The 23,676-nt window shown below is 52.4% G+C and overlaps 1 protein-coding gene across 1 annotated transcript in view; it reads right to left on the bottom strand.

The window, feature by feature from the left end:
- The window catches only part of HPSE2 (heparanase 2 (inactive)), a gene marked incomplete at its 5' end in the record, with an annotated part of 110,677 nt that overhangs the window by 16,089 nt on the left and 70,912 nt on the right, over window positions 1–23,676 (bottom strand). Inside the window, 4 exons of the mRNA XM_082002169.1 lie at window positions 1,599–1,692; window positions 10,210–10,257; window positions 21,105–21,276; window positions 21,856–22,029. Of these exons, the coding sequence (XP_081858295.1) occupies window positions 1,599–1,692; window positions 10,210–10,257; window positions 21,105–21,276; window positions 21,856–22,029 (488 nt within the window). The remainder of the gene's footprint in view (window positions 1–1,598; window positions 1,693–10,209; window positions 10,258–21,104; window positions 21,277–21,855; window positions 22,030–23,676) is intronic.

The raw sequence follows: 23,676 nt of genomic DNA, 5'->3' as shown, positions 1-23,676 counted from the left end.
ATTATCTAAGCCCGCCACCTTCCCCCGTCGGAGAGGAAGCAATAAAACAGGGAAGTGGACAAGCCCAGCTGCTCTAATCAGCCCCGGCAGGATGCACGGACTCAAAGCCAAGCTGGAGGCTATTAGCACCCAGCGCTGTGCTTTTGCTCAGCCACACTGGCATTCCCGGGAGAGCCCTGCCCCGGTCCTGCCCCGCGCAGACCAAATCCTGCCCCGTGGGTGTGAGGGTTCCCCCGACCCACACCAAGGGCAGCTCCTTGCTGCCTCAGTCTGGGGAAGGAGGAGGTCCCGTTCCCTTCCCAGCAGGTTCCTGACCCGCAGCAGATGTGGGACACGTGCCACCACTTTTGGTGGCGTATTGTGCCCCCAGTGGGAGCAGGGCCGGCCAGTGCCTCTCGCTTGCCCTCGTGCTGATCCTGCCGGTTGCCCTGCCATGCCTCCCTGCAGCAGGAGGATCATCCGCATGCACGGATGATTCCCAGCTCGTGCCAGAGGACTCAGCAAGCGGCTCCTCTCCTCCAGTTTTGCTGTGCCGACCCTCGCATCCCCTTTCCCAGGGCCTCTTTGAGTTGTTTACTCATCCTACGGTTTCTCCCTGCAGGAATTACAACAGTAAGACATTGTGGTGACTGGTATGGTATGAAAACCTAGACAAGGCAGATGGATGGACATATCCTTTAGTCCCTAAAGCCTTCCCCACTTACTAAGTGTTCTTTATTTCTTCTGGGACTGACAGCTGAGCGGGCCGGTCACAGCCCTGGCCTCCATATCAGCCAAAGCAGGGGCACCCTGCCAAGCCCCTGTCCCGCGCCCAGTTGCTAGCGACGCGAGCCGGGTCCCCCCGACCGGTGGGGAGAGGAGCGCTTGCTGCAGGCTGCACTAGCCAGGCAGAGCCGCGGGCTCTGACACAGCGTGCCAGCAACGGCTGGGTTTTATAACACACTCAAAACATGATCATCAGGTAAAAAAAAAAACAACCCGTTGTTCATAATGATCATGATTCTCCACTAGTGAAACTCACCCTGGAAATGCAACTGTCACAACTTTGCAAGCAACATTTTTAGGCACTGTGAGTTTGGCAAGATACTGCAGTAGGAGCCCTGTCCTGAGCAGGCACCGCACCGGCTGCGCTCTGGATGGTTTGGTACCGCCGGGCTGCTCCCTCCTCTCCTTGTCCTTGGGAGCAAGTTTCAGAGAACACCCACATTACACGCTGCTCCCTTCAGGAACAGACGGATGGGAGACTCAAGCCAGACTGTTGCTTTAGAAAGGCTTTGCACAGCAGTGTCTGCCCCTGCCCCGTGCGTCCAGCCCAGGTCCCGGCACGCCTGCGCAGCCCACACCACGCTGCAGCACATCCCACCCTGGGGCCAGGCATCGTGCTGCCTGGTCTTTCCTCCCATCCCCTGCTCGAGGTCTGCCTGCATTTAGGCTGGGAGCACAGCCGCTCCCAGCAGCCGCCCTCCATCCCTGCCCCACGCCAGCTCCCCTGGGAGCGCATCGGTGCCAGCCAAGGCCCCGGCCATGAGCTGAGCCGAGGCTGGGCGCCGCAGGGACGGTACCCCCTCGCCTCTTGCAGACCCTTTGCACTCACGCACTTTCTGGATTTTCCTGATCTGGTCAGAGAGCGTGTCTAACAGGCGCGTTTTCAGGAAGTCCGTCACTTTGGCCACTCGGCCATCAATGTAGTAACTGGAAGGAAAAGAAGAAAACAAGGATCAGACAGCTGGGAGTAGCTCTGCTACTCCCAAACCACATCCTCCCATCTCACTGCTGCCCTGCACCAAGAAGCCTCCTCTGCTCTGAGGGAGTCCCTGCTTGCACCCTGCCCTGCCCTGGTCCTCTGGCCGTGCCTGAGTCTGGCAGATGCTTTCAGTCTCCAAAACAGGGTTTGAGGTGGGCACACGCTGACCATCCTGCACTGCAGAAACCACGGGAAGTTTTGCACTTTCTTAACTATTGCTGGTGAAACACCGGGAGCAGAATGCCAAAGGCTTCGCAGCTGATCTGCGCTCATCTCACAAAGGCCCTGTGGATGACGACCCTCTGACACGATGCCTGCGATAGCAGCGCCCGGACGGCATGACCAGGGAGATCTTGGGACATCTTCCGCTCACGCGGCTCATCCCATCTGTACCCATCCCCTGTCTTAGGGACATGCTGTTTTCAAAATGCACATAAGCCAGTCAGCCCTGGGACCAGCCTCATTGCTACTGGGAAGATTGCTTTTATGGGATGGCAAAATGGAAGACGCAAATCTAACGGCTGAAATGAAGGGAACCTTAGCCATAGGAGGACACTACGCAGACACCAGGGAGAAGAGTCCCAAGAGCAAATACCCTCTGAGACACACCTGAAGTTGCTGCACTAAACACCCGGGAGGGGGTGGGGGAGCACATTCCCACGTGCTCCCACCAGTGGGAATAGCCACATCACTTTGCCCGGGTCATGGAACACTCTCCGTTCAATGGCTGGTCTGCAGGGGGGACTGTACAGAGCCTCTTCTGGTCTGAGAACCAGAATTGCTCGTGGACATCCTGCTGCAATAACAACCTTCAAGGCTAAGCCCTTATGGTGTTTCTGAGCAAGGATTAGCGACTGTGGGGTGCACGGGCTGAGGACCTATGGCACCAGAGCCAGCCCTGCTCCCAGCACCCCTGTACCACCTGCACCTTCCTTGCTCGCTCTTCCAGCAAAATCCACAGCCGAATCCCCCACTGAAGAAATGTCATGGCTGGTACCTGCAGGGGAATTTCTGCTCTCACAGAAATCCCTTCTGCCCTGGGAACACCAGGGAGCACTTCCCATAGAGAGGGCTGATTCCTGCTCTCCATGTGCTTGCTTATATAAAACACAGCTATAGTGCTGCCAATCATGACGTGAATCATCTGTCTGCAAGTGTGGGAGGAAGGCTCTGAAATGCCTCAGTACTGTCTCCTGGCTCCAGGACGTAAGGTGAAGCAGTCTGTCCTGGAGTGCAAATACTCTGTGGCTGGAGGTAATCCCAACCGGCTCCTCCCGAGGAAGTGTATGGGAGCTGGCACCTCTGCCCTCACGCAAGGAGCAGTGGCAGCCCTTGCACATCTCCCAAGGCTCGTCCCAGCCTTGCAGGGACACCAGGATATCTGCTGCAGCGTGCACTGTCATACCCCTGGGATGGCCATTTGCCTGATAAATAGGTTTTGCAAGAGAAACTTTCTGAACCTCCTCCTCCCAAATCTGCAGCGTGCATCAGCTGCTCAACACAGCGAGCCCCGGAGCATGTTGGAGGTGTGCTGGGGGGACGGAGGTGCACAGGAATTACAGCAGCTCTGGCTGGGGCTGGCAGGGCTCGGCCATTGCCTCCTAGCCCTCACTGGAGCAATGTCCACTCAGCGTTCACCAGAGTTACACAGACCCTTCTCCCTCTCCACAGGCTTGAGTGCAGCCATGGGTGCTGGGATGCATAACGGGCTGAAGACTCAGGGTCTGAAGAAAGGTGGATTCACCTTTCCAGGGCTGATTTCTCCACAACATGCATCTCATCGGCACCAGTCAGCAGCTGTAGCAGCCGTAGTGGCTGCTTCACTTGGTGCCAGAATGCAGGAGCATCCCCAAAGGATGCCGTGAGCTAACGGCCGCAGCCAGAGCAGCCGGTACACAAGCAACATGCACAGGTGCTCAGAGAGGATTTTTATGCCCCTCCGCACCAAGTCACTCCCCAGGTAACAGAGTAAATGTACTTGGAGCTGTGCAGTGCTGTGGTGAGGGAGGAACGATGCCGGCACTAAGTGTCCCAGAACAGAAATGCATTACAGGCTCAACCTGCAAATGCATTAGATAAGAAGAATTAATCCCTCCTCTGTCAACCCGCCCCCAGGTGTGTCGTCCCAGCTGTGTCCCCAGCAAAGCATGGGATCATGCCAATCCCACCTCAATTTCACTGCAAAGTTGTGTAACCTGGGGAAGGAGGCAAGAGGCATTTCTGCATGTCTGTAGTGACTGGAAGGTGCTTAGGGCAGAGACTATCTTGGGGAGAGACTTAGGAAGTGTTCAAAATCATTCCGATCACTTATACACTATTGAACCACTGGCTGCTGGGAGGAGAGCAGATCTGTAAGCAGCAGGCAGCAGTGAGGTTTATAGAGATTACTTTTTAAGACAAAATTACAAAGCAGTGGACTCTGGGGATGGCAGATGTTTGGATTTTATCACAGCACTTAAGAACTGAACTAAAACATTTATTTTGAGACTGCTGTGGACTAAAAACACCATCACCTGGGATGAAAACCGGCTGAAAGGCCATAAAAAGAAGGTTGCATTGACTGGGAAAAGATGGAGTTAGAGAGACGTCAGTCTGCGTATGGCAGGCTGAAAGCCTCCGTGCAGCAGGCTTTCTGCAGGGTTCGGCTTGTCTGCACAAGCCAGTACAATCCCCGAGCCCAGAATACACCCTGCTAAGGCAGGCTTGCGCCTCCTCATCTCATTCAAGCGCAAGGTGTGCTCCAACCTACAGCTCCGCTGCCAAGGGAGAGGAACATCGGAGGAGGAGGCAGCCTGGGAAGGTGCCGCTGCGCTGAGCACAGGGAAGAAAAATGCCCAGGACAGTGCCACGGTCACATTTTTTTTGACACCTTCATTAACAGCCCCAAATGGGGACTGGTAGAGGGATGAGAGGCAAAAATAAACCTGCTTCAGTATCAGGAAATCTTGTTGGTAGCATGGCTCCTGGGGGAGCGAGGAGGGGAGCACCTCAGTTTGGGTATTTAAGCAGAGCATGAAGACAATTACAAGCTTCTGTAAGATGGGCAAGGATCTCTTGCAAGATCTGCCTGGAAAGTTCTTGGACATCAACAGATACTTTCAACCTCCCCAGACTGGGAAAGAGGGAAAATGGCACCGGATGCACAAGGCTTGCGAGGAAGAGAGAGGCACTGAGGTCTTCGCTGGTACCAGGCTGCCCAGGAAGGGATGAGCTGCTGCCAGCTCCAGGCTTCATCGCTGAGATGAGGGCACTTCCTTTTGAGAAGTTTCAGCGTCAGTAAAGGCAGTATAGAAATCCGCAAAATGCGAACAACTGACAGGCCTTTAAAGCAGGAGAAGCGCTCGTTAGGCGTGGATTATTCCCAGGAGCAAAGGCTGCAGCTTTGCTGATATTTACAATGACTCAGTGCACTTGACTTTGAAATAAAAAAAACCCTGAACAGTCGCAACTCTCCAACCTCCAAAAACGCCAGCAGCAGCTGCAGAGAGCTCCAGCGCTGACAAGTACCTCCCCAGGCAGCAGCACGGCGCGCAGGCAGCCGGCCCGAGACGGCCCCGGGGACCGCAGCATCCACGTCTTCTCTCCTGGTGCCGGTGAGGTCTGAGAGCCAAAGGAGACGAACGGACAGACCCCCCCCCAGCCCGGGCAGGAGTCTCTGGCAGCTGTGGTTCTGCAGAGGACGTGTAGCTCATGGACAAGCTACTTGTCTCCAGCGTGGGCTGTCGAACCTTCCGGTGGGCTCCGGGTATGATGCGGCAGCAGAGTTGATCATGGAGTCTACGAGATACCAGCATGCCCACCGTGGGCACAGACCATGCCTTTTCTCATAATACAAGAGAGAACAGATACGGGCAATTGTATGTGGAGCTGACCCATCGTATCCTCCAGTTTGATGCCACTATCTCTGTAGACAGAAAATCTGCAGGAATCAGCCAAGGAAAAGACAGAATCTAGCAAATAAATCCTAGATGAGACACATGTCTCAGAGGAAGAGCCATGTACAGCCACTTTGGGTGCCCTGGGGATCATTATATTATATAAAGCTGAAGCCAGTTCTCCCCGTTCTGCTTGCAGAGCAAGGGGTACCCCATTTCTGAAAAAAACCCATTTGGATACCTGGAAACCCAGGATAGGATCAGTGCACTTTGCAAGGGAGGTGTGACTGTGTCGCTCCAGAGGTGGCCAAACGGGAGCACGGCGCGGGGGGGGGCCTCTGCCAAGGGCTGGGCAGGGATTTCTGCAAGCGTTAGGAAATGCACCACCCCAATTCCCGGCCCCCATCCCTGGCTGGAACTATAGCATGAGGCTCGAGACACAAAGACCAGAGCCGGGAACAGTACCGGGGCAGGGCTAAGCACAGCCACCAGCCAGCAATGCCCTTGCTCCTGGGCCGGCTGCAAGGCCAGGATGCACGCAGCTCACCGGTGCCGCCCGAGGAAGGGCAATGCTCTTGGGCCAACCTGGGGCTGGCTGCACATCCCTACTCTGCCACCTCTGGGTCTTGTGCTGCCTTTAAAGTGTTTTTTTGGAAAGATCCACAATTTGCTGCGTGGGACCATAAGCATCATCCTATAGTTAATGAAGGCAGTGCACTGGCTCCTGGGCAGCTGGTTTCATTTACCTCCCTTTCATTTTAAAGAGAAACCTTTGCCCCTATTATCTGACCTCTTCTTCTGTTGCAGTTAATTACATTAAAGCCCACTTCCCAAAGCTCAGGAATTTCCGGATCTACTTTGTTGCCTGCTGCTACGGGGAGAGTCTGCTAGGAATTAGGGCACCCGCCTGCCGGGGACACCACGCGGGGCAGATCCCCGCCGCCACCGCAGCTGTGAAAACGAGACACCTCTGCCGAGTGAGGCAGCCCCGATCCCTGAGCATCTTCCCCCGATCCCTGGCTGCAGCGCAGGACACAGGGCAGCCCCACTGCTCCCCCCAGGTAAAGACCTGCGGGCACAGGAGAGAGCATTAGAGACCAGTCAACTAATAAATGCACTAATAAATTAGAATGACAAGGGACTGTTCTCTGGACCTAAAGGCACAACTCACACCCATGCCGTTGCCCCCAGACGAGGTGCCTCTGTCTGTCCCACCAGTGGGAGACATGTCTGGCCCATGCCATCTCCCCAGCCATGCCCAGGCATCGCCTGGGACCGTGCTGGTGGCAAGGGTCATGACGCTGCCAAGGACCATGCTCTCCATCGGACAGCGCAGAGGATGGCAAGCCAGTGGGCAAAGCTGTGCCCTGACCAGGTTTGTTTACAGGTGGAGGTGGGCCAGTGATTCCTTCCTCCAGGTACAACCTCAGAAGACACCACGCTCTAAGCACTCACAGCAGGCTCGTGCAAACCCAAATATATACCCTCATATATACATCAGTGTGTGTATGCACGCTGGGCAACCCTCCCCTGGCACCTATGGGAAATCTCCCCCCTGCTATAGCTACTGCCTCGTGAGCACCTCCACCTGCACACTCGACATGTCTAAGCCAGAAGTGATGTCACTCAAACCAAGCCCAGCAAAAGCATTTTAAGCAGCATCCCCTGCATGCCCGTGTGCCTGGCATGGCTGATTGCCACATAGGACAGGTGACTTTCCATCTTGGAAGACAGCGTTGTGTTCTCCAAGGAGGCAAAAGGATGGATGTCCACTGGCTTTGAAGATGCAAACATTTACTTTCCCTGTAAGTAACAGAGGTTTGTAACTTGGAGTTTCACACAACACTTTGGATGGAAAACCAGCTGTACAGACGGAGAGAGCATGTCTGAGGACGGGACTGGGCATGGCTGCAGGTTCAAGCGACCCACGCGCGAGGATGGCAGCGCAGAGAGACAGCTGCGGGAAGGGCTCTGAGCAGTGGAAACCTGCATCCAAAGACCGAGGGGGTCAGCAAAAAAACGAGCATTGACTCATAACCAAAGATAACAAACTAAATTATCAGGGAAATGCCAAAACTCTCAGAGCCACTGTCAGTCCCACCTGCCACGCCCTCCTTTAGTGGAAATTCCCTGAGTGTTTCGAAGCCATTCACACATCCCTCTCCAGCAACACATTACTTCTGAAGAGGGAGGCACACATGCTGAGTTACATATGTAAGTGAAACCATACTCAGAAAGGCTGGCGAGGCTGCTTATTTCCACCCAGTGTCACTTTTCTGTTAGCTATATTTCAGACATATTCTGTTTTCACGCAGAGAATAGGGATCCCTGCAATGTATTCCCTTCTCAATTCCCTTTCTGGATTAAGCATAGCCTTTTCAAAGGAATAACAGATTTGACAAATTTATAACCGATATCCCAGGAGAACGTTAGGGTTTGGAACAGAAATGTTCATACTTGAAGTTAGACAGCAGTTTAGTTTCCTGCTAATAATTTTCTTCTTGGATACAAAGGAACTTGTTTTGTTTTGTTTTGCTGTTTGGAGCAGAGGGATGAGACACTGTTTTGACATTTATTCATAAACAGTACAGAAGCCCAGCTCGGAGCTGTGGCCATTGCCAGTCCTCGCAAATGCATACGGGTGCAATCTCCAGAGCCGCAAACCCGGGCTGGGGGAGAAGCGGCTCCTGCGCCGCAGTGGAAATGGGTCAGCAAGCAGCATCCCGCATGTTGCTGCTTCAGCGCGGCCGCTCAGCACCAGAGCTGCCGAGCACTTTGCACTGATCCCATAAGAGGGTTCAAAGCAGGCGTCTGGGCAGATTCCCTGCACACCAGGATGACACTCCATGTTTGAAGTCTGGAAGTTTGTTCCTTCATCTACTCCAAGGGCTCGGCCAAGGGATCAAGCCCCGTTGCAGAAAGCAAATTCCTGGACTAAGTAAATGTGATCAGCACATCGTGTAATCATGAAAAGCAAACTCCCAGCTGAGACGTAGATCATCATTGCACAGCATGAGCCTGTAAGTAACACAAATCTCGCTCCAAATGCTCCGCTACCCCGCTGCCCCCATTGCACCACGCTGCTGCTGCCGGGCTGGGAAGCCCCAGGAGCCAAACAGCCAAGCAAGCGACACCGGCACAGAGAGGCAAGCGAAGCTCCCTGAGGACTTGCTGGATGCTGGTGCTATAAACCACTCCGAGACGCCAACAGCTGCTTCTGCAGGAGGCTCCAAGGTTAACACACCAACACAGAGACCCTGGGCGCACTCGCCAGAAAACCTCATGTCTTAAAACCCGCTGAGCTCTTTTTAAGAGCACGTCTCCGGGGGGCTTTGCAAAAGATGGGCTTTACAAACCATGCTGCTACGCTTTAGCAAAGCAACCTGGGCACCCCATGAAGGGTCGCTGAGAAGGACTAGCTTGGGGAGCAAGCCCCGTGGGCGGCACACACAAGCCCACCTTGGACCTGAGACCCTGTGCTCAAGGCCAATGCCCCGCTTGCAAAGTTTAACCCAGCGTCAGAGCAAATACGCTTTTTCTGGGAACAGAGGGTGTCTCACCGTGGTTTTTGCTCCAGTGAATGCCTGTCTCTGAAATGTGTCCTTTCTGTGACAGGAGAGAATCCTGCCTGCCCCACAAACCCTTTTTCTACCGATTTTAGCGGTCGCTGCTGTGCTTGCACGCTACCTCACCTTTGCACTGGCACTTGTGCTCCCACTGCTGTGTCACAGCCTGCTGGGGACCCTACCTCTGGCCACAGTGTGCAAACTGGGGCAGGGGCAAATAAGAGGAGGAAAAAGACATTTATGGATTTTCCCCCAAATAAGAAATCCTTTCCCTCTACCTGGTGCTTGTCACACTCCGTGATACAGCTCAGAGCCTGCTTTGCCTCTTCCGAGCTGCAGCACATGTAGGAAGCAGGGGGAAATCGGGTATCAGCTTCTCTCTGGCAGCCCCAGCTGGGCCTGGATCTTGGATGTTACGCCCTTTCCATCGACATTTGCTCCTGGGGCTCCATCTGCAGTGCAGGACAGCGGCGTGCCTACAGACATCCCAGACCCTTACAAAACAGAGTGGGGACCGGGGCATTACGCATTTACCGTTGGACTAAGCTGCCTCCCCATCCTCTGGGCCAAACCAGCTTAGCTTCAGGCCAGCGGTCACGGGGAGACAGTGAGCGAGGTGAAAGGAAAAGGGCTTTCAGATGGTCCCAGGCATCTGTCACACGTGGCTTTTGCTTCCCTGTCATCCCCACCCTGGCCACCACCAGAGCTGCCTGTCCTCCCGGCTGCCCAGCACAGGGCTTTGCTTCCAGCAATCAGGCAGGCCAGGCTTGCAGGCAGTGGTATTTTTAGCCTCTGTCTCAGCTGCAGTGGTAAAGGTTAATACAAGCCCTCCCGTATTTGTTCAAGAGGCTCCTGAGGGAGGGACGGAGCCTCTTTCACCTATTTAAAATGCAGCAGGAGGACAGAGGAGATGCTGTCACCCCTCTGCCCCCTTTCACACCCAGACAGCGCATCAGCTCTGCTCCCAGCATGGTCAGATCACAGCAATTAGTGTTGGAAAGTAGAAGAAATGGTGAATACCTACTGTTGCCAGGTAACAGCATCCACCGTGCTGCCAGCCACTTTCATGAACCTATAGGAAACAGAGGAAGAAACCACATAAGCCCAATGCTGTCACAGGGGAAGTCCTGAAACAACCGATGCTCATCCTACATCACAGGTTACCAAAGGCAGTCACCACACTCGCAGACCCTTTCTAATGAAACCTTTGCATCCTTAAATAGAAAGAATAAATTATACTTAGTACAAACGCTTGTAGCAAGCACAGCTGAGAGTAATGGAGTGAAACCCAACTGGCAGCAGAGCTCTGAACATCATTTTGGAGCAGGTAGGGAGAGCTTTTGGAGCACAACACCATTTCAGGAACAGGATCTTGGGTTCTAAAACTGCAACAACCCTCAATAGTCATTAAAGAAAACATTTTAAATGCTCATCTTAAAAAGAGACACTTCTTTGCTCAACATCTATTTAAGCTGAGGAACTCCTCTTTCCCTGGACTCAAGTAAGGACTGGGAAAATGGAAAAAAATGGAAGAAAAAACCAGCAAAGCTGTTAGATGCAAAGATGCCACCTTCAGCTCAGGAAGCCCCTGAGCACTGGAGGATGGGAGGAAAGGCTGGACAAATACTGCTACATGCTTCCCTTTTTTTGATGCTCTTTGCTGGGCATTGGCTGTTAGCAAACCGATGGGATTCTGACCTGGGTGCACTTTAAGTCTGTCCCGTTCCTGGCACTCACCAGAGCACTTCCATGCACACAGTTGCAGTGAGTTTTGTGTATGTGTTAGTCTCCTGATGGCTTGTGACCCAACTATCTTAAAGACAGTACACCTCCTCCAGAGAGCTCCTATTTGAGTCAGAGCTGAGGCTACACAGGTGCTTATGCTGCTCATGCCAAAACCAAAGCAATTCCTAGTCTTGGGGACCACACACAACCCCCGCAGCAGCATCCTCTAGCACAGGCTTGCTGCCATCTGAGATGGTCCCTCCCAAACTGCACCTTGGAAAACTGCAGCTCTTAGGAGGAAGCCCAAGCAGTTTATACATTCTTACACTTTGGAGCAGGGATATGAAAACATATAAAGGCACAGACCGACTGGACAAGCACACTTTTCTGTTCAGTAGTGTAATGTGCGCTGTGTAGCATTTTGGATGTGATAATGATGCATTTTGGAAGTGATAATATATGCACGTGACAGGAGACATCGGCTTGAGCAAGTGAACATGATGAGAAAGAAACCAATGCTGTACTGTCTCGGGCTGCTCTTCAATGCGTGGGGATCATGGGGGATAAGTGGTTCTGGGTCCTGTGACCCCAACTCCCCCAGGACAGCCCTGTGACCAAGGGTGGGGAAGGAAAGGGAAGGTTTGTGCGGAGACATGAGACCTTCCATCAGACCAGTTGTCATGGCAGGGAAGAACAGCAAGTTTTCTGGCACACGAGCCTCTAATCAGCTCTGAAACAAGAGCAGCAAACTTCAGGCTAAATATAGCTCGGAAACAATCATTCTGACTTTAAATTAATGACGATGGTCAATTATAGGCTGGGACAAAAGGGCAGCTGGACCCTGTGAAGCATAAGAGGACATTGGCAAAGACAGTGGTAATAAATCCCTGCGGACAGAGAAGGAAGAGATACAATTAGAAATGGAAAAAACAATAACATGCTATAAAACCCCATAGCACCGGTGCATCCCTGATTCCGCTGCCTAGCAGTGCTGCGAGCTTCAGTTCCCAGGCTTGCCTTTCAGAAATGCTTTTACATCGCTCCTGAGGGTCAGGACAGTGCCAGGGTGGTGATTTGGGAATGGTTCCTCTCCAGCTGAGCAGGGTGAGGAGACCAGCTGGACCAGCCCCGGTGCAGCCAGAGGGAGAGGTGCAAGCTCCCCAGAACTCACACAGGTCATCTGGGGAAAAAGGGATTTTTCAAATACTGCCATGCAGACACTGCTGTTCTACGAAACTAAGTATGCAGAAATATGCTGAAGGAATCAAAAAACCTAGCTCCCAGGTTTTAAACACTCAGTGGAGGGACTGCTGCCTAAAGCATAAAGCATGAAGTGTACAAGAGTGAGCTAATGAACTCTAAACTGAAATGATGAACACAATCTATATTGGGTTTGAAGATCGATATATTGCGATTGGGTTTGAAGATTAGCTCAGCTTGCTTTCTACCCTCAAATGCTTTGTGTTCTGCAAAATGACCCATCCTTGACTTCACTAAATTATCTCTTTAGTCTCAGATTGGGACTGTCCACTTGCAGTCCAAAACCATGAGCAGATGGAGCTTGGAGGAAGAAGTTCTCCAGTTTTCTGCATCACTTCCACGGCGCCTACAGCCCTGCTGCAAACACATGCACTAAGCAGACTTTGATCAGGGACTGAAAAGCGAAGCAAACCCTTGGTATAACCTTCAGCATCCTTGGAGCAGCAGAAGCAGGACATCCCTCTGTCCCCTCTCCCATGTCTCTAGGAAGCTAATTGACCTGTTGTTAAAGAGCTCCTGAGAACATTTTGTTCTAGGATACAGGCATCACTCAGGCAGCGCAGTGCGGACCAAAAGCAGGACAGAAAAGACCCTGACTTGCTCAGTGTTCCTCTTCTGTCTCCGTAAGAGTGAAAAAAATCAGTTAGTTCTGGTCATTTTCAGATTTTACCATAAACGATGCATATCTAGCTGAAATTTTGCTTTCCATGTCTGTTTTTCTTTCTTTTTCATTTTATTGAGATTTTTGCAGGATCAAGTTCAAAAGTTCCTGGTAAAACCTCAAGACCTGCCTTAATGGTGGAGTTGTGCCTGGAGCACCCCAGATGACTTGGGCAATGGTCTCTACCCTCCGAAGGGAACCTAGAGCAGCTCAACAGCCTACAAGTGGTACTGCACGAGCAAGAGATGGAAGCCCAGGGCAGGTGGAGATGCAGTGATGCGCAGGTATCTGAATATCCTCAGTTTAGGAATACGGATGTTACAAATCCCATTATTCCTGTAGCACCTGTGTTGCTCAAACCACAGATTTTGAGGCTGGTGAAGACCCATACGGTCCAAATGACCAGCGCTGGCACATTTTCATCTGGGATTTCCTGGCCTGCGTGATGTCCATGTGTGCAGCGCAGCGCAGGCAGAGCAAACCAGACGCTTCCGGGAGGGCTCAGATCCCTGCACATGTGCTGCACAGATGGGCTGGGCTGGCGCAGTAAATCTGCCATTTTCCTCCACATTGGGCTTTCTCTGTGAGCACCAACCGACCGCGCAGCACACGTGCAGTAAATCCACCTCCAGAAGCAGCAGGACGAGCTCAGCCCGCGCTGTGCAGGCAACGCGGGTGAGTACTGTAGCGATGCTCCGTAATTCAGACGGCTGGCAGCCCCAGGGGATGCCCGTGCAGGATCCCTGGCTGGACTTCCATATATCAGAAACCTGGGCAAATGTAAAAGTCCTCAAATTCTGCCGGGGTAGCATCTCTAGGTAGGAGAACAGAACATCAGAGGCGTGTGGAGGAACAGGAGCCTCAGGCAGGGAGTCTGTGATACCGAGGATGAGACAAAGCCACTGAGCTCGGATATGTCCATCTCCTTACCCTTGCAGCTGCCCGTGTGCCAGCACCCCATGCCAGTATTACTACCTGTGGGGCCCTGCGTTGAGCTAAAACTGAGGCTCAAGCTTGCTTTTAAATAAGGACTGAGAAAAATGTAATTTAACGTTGCTCAGTCACCCGAACAGTTCACAGCTCTGTCCCAGAAATGGTAATACTGGCACGGGGGGGACAGCATCTCATGGGTCAGGAATGAGCTGTGGAAGCGTGGGGCAGGAGGGCTGCAACACCATGAGAGGTACTGACACCAAAACTCTGTGTTGTGCAACCATGGCGCAAATCTGACCTCTCCCAGAGCATCTCCCATAACCACATCTCCCAGGACTGGAACTTTCACTTGAGCATGGGCATGTCTCTGAAATAGATCTCCTGTCCTGATTCAATACTTGCCAGTCATGGAGCACTTACTGCAACCTTAAGCAAATTGCTCCCATGGTTAATTAGCCTCCAAGTATGTTATTTCTCATCTGAATGTGTCTGGCTTCAGCTTCCAGCCACTGGAACTTACTAGGTTTATTCCTGATACATTAAAGAGCCATCTGCATTTGGAAAGCTCTTTCCCATGCAGGTAACTGCAGATTGTCATCTTCTAAATAATAAAAAAAAAAAGTGATCCTGTAACAAAGAATGTAGCTGCACAAGGAGACAAGTTACCATCGCACAGGCTCCCTGGAGTGATTTAGCATCATCATCTGACTCCTGGGTTCCGGACTTAACAAACGTGGTTATTTCACCTGTTACTCCCTGGAGCGCTACAAAAGCAACCCCCCTGCCCAAGCCCCAAACGTAGGAGCAACACCAGCCTTCCGTGGGGGATCCCTAGAGCTGGGTGGCAGATATCTGCCCTTAGAGCCAGCAGTGGCGGCTAGAAATAGCCTGATCGCATGTCTGAACTGGTTGGTGAAGGAGACTAAGGCACAAGCTTCACTCACTAATGTTTTCAGGCTCCAGAAACACAACCAAATACCTGCAGCAGCAGAGACAGGTGCTAGACCCAACTCATCCCAGCTGCTGCAAAGTCTTTGACCTGCAGTGCCAGATTTCAGACAGCGATTTCACACTGGGGAGCAAATCCTGGTGGGGACCATGCATAAATCTGCTGCTATATTGTATTCTCTCTCTGCTCAACATCATCTTTCTTCAACTAACCTGATCTACGTTAGGGCTGCACAAGCCTTCTAGCAAAGAGGGCTTTAAGTCCCAGACTGCCCCTCCCAGCCTTGGCAATCTGCACTCCAGGGACTCTGGAAGTTGCGTTTGGACCATGATGTTGCATTATCACTGACGCTTTTTCCCACCGTTGATTTGTCCAGTCCCTTTCTGAACGCACACCTCAGGCTGCCACAATATCTTGTGACAATGACTTCTACAATGCCATCGCATACCACACGAAAAAGCTTCCTTCTGCTTTCCAAAGCCTCCTTCCAAACCACCTTCTGCACCGTGGGAAAAACACCCCAATCACAGGCTCATGGGCCTCGATAACATTCCCTCTCAGTTGTCTGTTTTCTGAGCTGAAGAGGCATAGCCTATTTAATCTCTTCTCACGTGGAAGACATCACATACCTCTGCACATCCTCAGCTCCTCTCCCTGTAACCCTCCTGGTTCTATTACATCTTTTCTGAGATGAAATGACTGATTGTAGATAGCAGTCAGGATGAAGGTACACAATGTACTTACACAGTGGCATAATCTCATCTATGTCTTGTCTTACCCATTTTGTTCTTCCTATACAGGTGACTGTGATTTTGGCCTTCCAGCCATCCAGATCAAGTTTCAGCAACAACAACTATCTTAACCCTTTCCTCCTGAAAGAGCAATAGCTAAATCATTTGCTTATGTCTCAGATCCTTGACCCTACCAAATAACCAGATGCAAAATGCCTCGTCGCATCCTTCACACCTTATTTCAAAGTATTTGTGAATGGATTCACTCATAAGTTCGATGCTACCAGAGCTTGAGCATGCTGCAGTGACTTCCTCCTCCCTTTGTACCATTAATTTAATGTTGCTTGTCTCATGGTTTGATTTTTTGCACAGAATTCTTGCTCTGACCTATTCAGTGTCCCGGTACAGCCTGTGCTACAAGCCTTGTCATAGCTTGCACAAGGGTGAACCTTCTGGCTGCAGTGACTGAGACACACTTGCCTCTACAGCATCACTAAAGAGCCTTAGGCCAATACAGCAAGGTTTACTTTTTAAAGAAAGTCAAACAGCCAAAATAGAGCCTCCAAAAGATGCAGTGCTTATGAGTCCTCTGTGTCAGAGAGGGCAGAATCTCTTGTCAGCAAGAGCACAGGCCAAATACCTACATTTGTTCCTGAAACCCACCCGGAGTCCTTCCCTCCGCTGGATACCACCCACTCCAGACTCTCCTCAGAGTCGCCGTGTCTCTTCCCTACGAACAAGCTCTTTCCCCACAAGTGCCTTTGGCTGCTACTCCCGAAGAGGCTGTGGATAAAAAGCAACACCTGGCCTCACTGATGTGTGCTGACCTGCTCAGACAGTTACAGCCCTCTTCACCCTCTGATGGCATGGACACAAGCCATGGGCAGTCATCATAAAAATGCTACCAAAGACTCCCATTTTTAACACTTTGAGTTTGCCTTGGCCTCTGGTTGTGTTGGATCCCAGCCTGTACCATTTCATGAGTTATGAGCTAACACACCTCTCTACCACATAAGCACCAACACTGGAACCTGGGCTTGGAGTATTTTACGAGATGAGATCACCAGCCCAATCACCAAGCTGCCTAGGGTTGATTTGTGGATGCAGAGGTCAGGGATGAGGATGGAACAGGCTGCCCAGAGAGGTTGTGAAGTCTCCTTCTCTGGAGACCTTCAAAACCTGACTGGATGCGTTCCTGTGCAACCTGCCCTAGGTGATCCTGCCTTGGCAGGGTGGTTGGACCGGATGATCTTCAGAGGTCCCTTCCAACCCCTGCCATTCTGTGATTTTGTGATTGGGACAGGTTTTAACCTGACCCCTACCTGGGCTGCCCAGAGGTAATCAAGACATTGTCTCCATACCCCCTCCCAACACTGCCATGTCCACAGCTGGCAGGGAGGAAGGGCTTCATCACCACTGACAAACATGCTTCCTCGCCTTTATAGGCTCCTTCCAGAGCACTGTGGAATGACATCATCACCAAAAGGAGCCACAGTGACCCAGATGGGTGGTTAGCTCTGCACAGGTACTACAAACCAGGAGTAGGAGGAAGTAAAATCATGAAGGATGAGAAACTCTTGTGCCTTGCAAGATGAAGACTGACATGTGGGAGCTTCTCTGCCTGCTGCAGCCACCTGGCTGGAGCTGCTGTGGCTCTGTGACCAGAGTGGGGATGTGCAGTGGTGACAGCAGCAGCAAGAAGGGGCCAAGGAGACGGGAACGAGGGCAGACAGAAAGCCAAGGAGGCAGTAGGTCTGGTGGCTCTGAGAGATGGGGGATGAGGATGATAGGGGAAGGCTGTAGTTCCAGACAAGAAAGATTTTCACTTCTCTGGTGACTTCAGGTCAAAAAGTGGCCACAAACCATCAACAACAGCCAGCCTAGCATGGACACAAGTGCCTGACAGCCCTTATCCTCCTGGCACTGCAGCTCCCACCATGGTGGAGGTAACACCCAGATGCTTGTGAGTGTCCAGTGACAAAGACTAGGCTACATCAGATGAGGAACAACAGGTCATGAGAGCCCCCAGCCAAATCTGCCCAGACATGCCGGCCTAAGTTTTGTACCAAGTGTTCTGAACTTTAACATGTGTTATCATCTCTTCTTCCCAATAGCTTTCCCTCGTGTTTCTTCTCTTCCAGCACTGAATGTGTGATTCAGTCATGCGTTAACCTTTGTGTCTGATTCCTGATCTGCTGTTAAAATCTATGTTAATTCCTTAGAATCCCACAATTTTTTCCCCAAGCAAATTCTGAGCAGTCTGGGATTCCTGTACCCGAAGACGCAGTAGGTAGCTAACGTGATCTGCTCCAACAGCTCAGGCTGCATGAATGGTCTAATTAACACCTCATCAAACTCAACTGTTGGTTGTGTCTGGAGAAATGCCCTCTTGCACCTGTCACAAGACACCATTTCTAGCCTCCTGCACAGCAGGCCACAGCTATCGGAGCAATGTTCCATCATTGCAGAGCCCATCCTTACATGAGCAGTCGTGGTCCTGCTCCAGCCTCCAGGACTAGCCAGCCCAGAGTGACACCGATACGCTCTGCACTTGCTCTGAGCCATTGCACCGCGCAGGGTGGTGCAAGACCTTGGGAGCCATAACTCAGCAGCAAAGGGTGTGCAAAGCCTGTGCTGACGCGCATTTCCGGCAGGGCTCTCTCCTCACCTTGTCCTAGTTCCATCATCAGAAAGTGCACAGGGTTCACCCAGCACAGGTCAGTGTCACCAGCATAAGGACAGCCTTTGTGCTGGGACAGCATGCACGCATCCCTACATACTGCAAACCTGTCCTTATCATCTAGCCTCTCCAGCAGACCCCAGAGCAAGGTGGGCACGTCCAGGAGGGGTTCAGTCCCACCCTGTCCTGGAGGACAGGCCCTAGGATTGGGTCAGAATGGCCCTGGAGGTGTCCATCCCCCACCAGTGAGACGGACAAAGCCCGGTGCACAGCAGAGAGCAAGACCAAACTCATGTTGCCACTACCATTATTGCAGGACAAGGTTTAAACATAAAGAATAAGCTTAGCTTGGTTGCTTGAGATCATGGTTAAACAACTACAATGTTTGGAACGCAGAGCATGCCTCAGGAAAAATGTAATTTTAGGTAATACTTCATGAGACTTTTCTCTGAGTGTTTCAGGACCTCAGGTAACTCTAGAGGCTTTCCCTGAGAACATTTAACTCCAGCTTCTATTGTTGGAGATCAGTCCCTGGGCCTCTCTGAGCTCTCCTTTCCCACTTCAGCTCATTTCCACTATTTCCCCCACCAAACCTCACTTCCTCAGTTTGTGTAACAGGGCACTGCTTGCCTGGCAGACTAATCCACTCATCCTGTCTTCTGCTCTGGGGTGATTCTTCTCTCCCCTCCAGCCTTACTTAGCACTTGAGTCATAATCTTCAACTTGGCTTACCTCTCCCTATCTGCTTGTCTTCTGCTGTTCATCACATTTTTTAAAATAAGAGAAAAACTTTGCAGATTTTGCATGATCAGGACTATTAACCGCACACACTTCACTGGCCTTGGAGCCTTCATCCTACTGCAAGCGCTATGTAGACCACTCATGGTTGTCTAGCAAGGCAGACAGCAGGCTTGCCATTGAGAGCACCTTCCTAAATCCCTTCTCCTCTCTCCTGCTTGCTGGCAGTGTGGTGCTCATTCAGCACCCGCAGAGGCACGTCCTGGCCGTGGCAGCCCCAGGCACACGCTGAGCCACATCACAGCGACCAGTTCTGCGACGCTGCTGCAGAAGGCAGAGCTCTCGGTAGCACTAACCGAGAGTACTGAAGAGACCCCAGGGAGTCGCTGGGAATAAGCAGCTTAGGCACTGGGGGTTATTTGTTTGTCCTTTTGCAGCTCCATTTCCAAACACTGCAAACGAGCGCTTAACCCTTTGTCTTTGTGTAATCAGACTTGTTCCTCCTCTTTATGCCCTGCTTGGTCATAATGGGGTCTTTATGTGGAGAGACAAGCAGCTCCTGTCTCACAGGACCCCAGGGGCTTGTAAGGCCACACAGGCACGTGCCGCTCTCCGTGCGCTGCAGAAACCAGGGTTTGGAGTGCAGGACACAAGGTTTCTCCCTGGGAGAGAGAAATCACTTTGAGCACCTGTGGACCAGCATCACCCTGGCATGCAGGGATGGCAGCAGAGAAGCAGCATATAGCCTGGGAGCAGGCAGGCTCATTACAGCTCTTTCAGACCAGTGTGGGGGTCTGGAGAGCCCCCACCACCCCATCACCAGGGCTGCTGAAACCCTAGCTCTTACCTTCCTTCCCTTTCATTCAAGATGGTGTTTCTGCCACCCTCTCCATCAGACTGCACGCTACAGCCTCGCTCCCGGGTTCGCCGTCAGTCAGAGCATGGCTCCAGCAACGCAGAGCTGCCAGACCACCCTGGCCGTGCCACTTGGCTCTTCTGACCCCTCTTCCCTGCGACCCGGTTGCAGCGCACGAAGGGCAAATGCAGCAGTAGGACTTCCCTTTCTCTAAGAGCTTCTTGGCTCTCATCCCCGTTGTTTTCCTTACTCAGCCCGCTCCTCCCGGCGCTAATAGATTTCCTGCTGATCAAGGCTACTACAACGTTTTGTAACTCCCCCCCGCGCCGTACCGAACGCCGGGGCTCCAGCAAGCGCTGTGCCCGTGTGGCATCGGCGGCCGCCGTGGTGTGGGCACGGGGGATGCTCCCCCACTTTTGTCAGCTGGAGGGATGCTGGCGCCGCGGCTGGTTCAACCAGCTTTATGGTCTCTTCGTGCTGCTGCAACAGAGCTGAGAATCTGGCCCTGGCTCCCTCCCCACCTCGCCAGGGACTGCATCAGTGTGCTGTTTATTGTTTCTGCCAGATCATTCATGCAGATGTTAATGAATGCTAGACCCAGCTTTGCTCCCAGCAGAGTCCCTTCCACACCTCCCCCTGCCCAGCCCTCTGCACTGGAGTTTCTGTTTACAGTCCTGCAGGGAATTTCCCCTCTGCTGCAAGGTCTTGGAGCTGCACAGTCCCAATTCCTGCTGCCAGCAGGCTCCCACACCTCCCTGGTTCCTGTAGCTGTCCAATGTCACCTCCAGGTGTCTGCGTCCCTCACTGTCACCATTCCTTCTCCACCTCTGGCCTCCCCAAACTAGAGACATGCCAATTCTCCTAGGACAGAGCAAGGGGGGCTTGGACAGTGAAGAAAGTTGCTGCAGGTTCTTCCTCTGCACAGACGGAGAAAGCACGGGGAGAAGCAGCCACCAAAGGGGAAGAGCAAAGCAATTTGTCTAGGAGGACTCTGAGACAACATCCATGCTGGTAAGTGGTGCCAGGACCCAGCTCCTGGCCCTGCAGCCCACAGGCGTGCAGCAGCCTGCATCCACACCACTGTGTTATCTTCATATCCCAACAAGGTGGGCACCTCAGTCTGACAATAATTGGGAAACGCTGAGAATACTTGGGAGAGCGTTAACCAGCCCGGCCCAAAATCCCACCAGGGACCTCTGCAGAAGTTTAGCAGTGTAGATGGCCATGTCTACAAGCCCCTGGTACTGCGGTGGCTGAGCTGCAGAGCCTTGCTGTCCTGGCAGCTGTTGGACATCAGGAAGCCAAAGAACAAGTCTACTTGCTGCAAAGGGCATCAGTCTCAGAAGGGGTTTCTGATCTCTTCTTGATCAAAGCAACATCACTTACCCTTCCAGGAGAGCAATGACGTTCTTTCTGGGCCTCCCAATGTTCGGCCCGTAGAGGTTTGCTCTGGAGTAAGTGCGGATAAGCTGCAGCAGGCTTCTCAGCTGGATGTAGTCTTTCCCCAGCTGGCTGCCGTTCACCGAGCGGCCGATCAGGGTCCGATAGTTATTGGGCTCTGGGAAAACAAAAATAGACAAGCAAGGCTTGCCAGCTCTGCTCCTTCATCCGCGCTTCCGGAGAGAGACACACAGCTCACACGCTGTCGCACAGCTTGAGCTCCACAGAGCTGCCTCTCTGCTCTGCAGAGCAGCAGAAGGAGTCTCTGAGGCGTGGATGAGGGCCATCGCTTGCTCTCCTGTGCCAGCACCTCCTCTCGCGTCCCTTTCGCGGTGTGCTGGGTGAAGGACCTGCACCTTGGTGCCATGCTCCTGTCCTGGTGGGGTCCCCCACTTCCCCTGGCACCACAGAAGCCCATACAGCTGCTGGTCTGCCCACCCCAGCACCGGCTGTACCTAGCAGCCAGGGCAGAAGCATTTCATGTGTTTAATACCAACTGATGGAAACCTCCTGCTAAGGTGCAAACACATGCCAGGTCTGTCTTAGAGATGGTGCTGCATTATAGCAGGGGCCTTTAAATCTCTCTGAACCCACACTGGCAAAGCGTTCCAGGATCTGCAAATATCCTCTTCCAAAAGGGAGAACCTCTCTGCTACAGCAAGCTCCATTTCCATGGCTCTCCTGTTCCCACACTCACCGTTGCCCAGCTCCCAGGAGATGTTGTACTTCTTGCTGGCACTGTACTTCAGAAGGCTGAGGGCGTTGGAGCTGTTCCAGGAGTTGTTGGGATTTCGGCGCAAAGCATTCAGTGCAAAGATCAGGTGAAGGCCAGAGCAGTCAGCAAAGTTATAGAGTTTGTCTAGAGACCTGGCTGGGAAGAAACAAAAAACAGCTTGTAATTCAAATGAAAGCTAGTTCCAGGGAGGTTCAAATGATCCTGCTGTCCATCAGACCTTGGCTTCTGTGTAGGATGAGCCAGGGTCAAATGCCATCCCCACGACATCTGTAACCACAGAAATGCACCTGACCTTTGAAATTGGGATAGGATTCCAGGTGTGGGCTCATCACAGGATGAAGGATTCCAGCATGAAACTTGGATGCCCTCCACCTCTGTGTCAGAGCAAGGGGCCATGTTACCAGAGACAAGTGACTTTATAACATCTCTTTTCATCCGCTCTTGGCAAGGAAAGTTCAGCCTTTCCTGTGCTTATCCTGCCTTGCATCTCTTTCAGAGCAGATCCCTGCAGTGCCTGGGGACCAGAGGAGGAAACCACCACCCCAGGGCTGCCAGCCCACGGCCACCTCTCCTGCACGCCGCCACAACCTGCTCCCTGCTCCCGCAATCCCCTGTGCGGTAACCAAGCCCCAGCGATAACCAAACAGAAGCCTCTAAGGTGTGCACCACGCACCCAGCTAGCCTCTGCTCTGCACGCACGGAGAGGAGCTTCGTGCCACCCCTTGAGCATGGGGTGGCGAGGGCTCCCTGCCTGGTGACAGCCTGGCCAAGCCCTGCTGCTGGGGTGGCCCTCTGGGCGTGCTGGGGTCTTTGGGGGACTTGTGTCCTAGCTGCTGGCCACAAAGCTCCCCGGCCGGCGTGTGCCCTGCCATGCGGTAGCCTTCACGAGCAGCGGGGCACCAGCCGGCGGCAGAAGTAGAGACCAGAGAAAGAGCCGACAGGTTCAGCGAGGGGTGACATTAGCACAAGGCGCTGCTGGGAGAGCCAAAACGCTTAATGCTTTTTTTCTTCACTAAAAACTCAAAAGCAATCAAATGCCTGACGAAGCTAATGCCAGTGTTAACAGGATAAAAACGCATGCGACAAGGAGAGGAGATTTGGTTAGAGAGTAATTAGATAGCTGTGGTGTTTTCAATCATCCCTGCCTGTTGAACTGCATCCCAGGACACTCGGCGAGCTTCCTGAAGCAGCCTTGGAGATGCAACCGCTTAACTGCGAGGAGCCACCGGGGATGGGGAGGTTCCAGGGGGCTGGGGCGGGCAGACCGAGGGCTCTGCTTTCAGAAGAGGGGAAGGAGGCACCGGGGAATTACAGAGTAGCCAGGCCGGCTTCAGGCCCCAGAAAAATACTTGGACAAACAATCAAGCTGCTTGTCAGCGCTTACAAAATATAAGGAGATGATCAACAGCCACAGGAATGTGTCAAGAACAAATTACACTGAAGCAATCTACTGATAGGAGAGCAGGGCTTGCGGGCAGCAAAGCAGCCATTTAGGTTTTATACCTTGATGGTTTTAAGGCTTTTGACACGATTGCACATGATGTTCTTGTGGCAAGTGAGATAACCCTGATCTAGACCGAACTGCAGTGAGAAATACGCACTCTGAGAGCAGCTACCAGTAATTTGCCGGTAAACTGAAGGGTGTAGGCAGCCTGCTCTGGGTCTCTTTACACATTGCCAATAAAGAGGGGTATAAAGGAGCAGAGAACACATACATCAGACTTGCCATGGCACTAAGGTGATAGCATGCACCACCATGGCCAAGGGAGCTGAAGGGGATGG

Source organism: Phaethon aethereus, assembly GCF_964289735.1.
Source record: "Phaethon aethereus genome assembly, chromosome: 7".
Lineage (NCBI taxonomy): Eukaryota > Metazoa > Chordata > Aves > Phaethontiformes > Phaethontidae > Phaethon > Phaethon aethereus.
The sequence above is the reverse complement of the archived record's forward strand: the minus strand, read 5'-3'. Positions and strand labels throughout refer to the sequence as shown.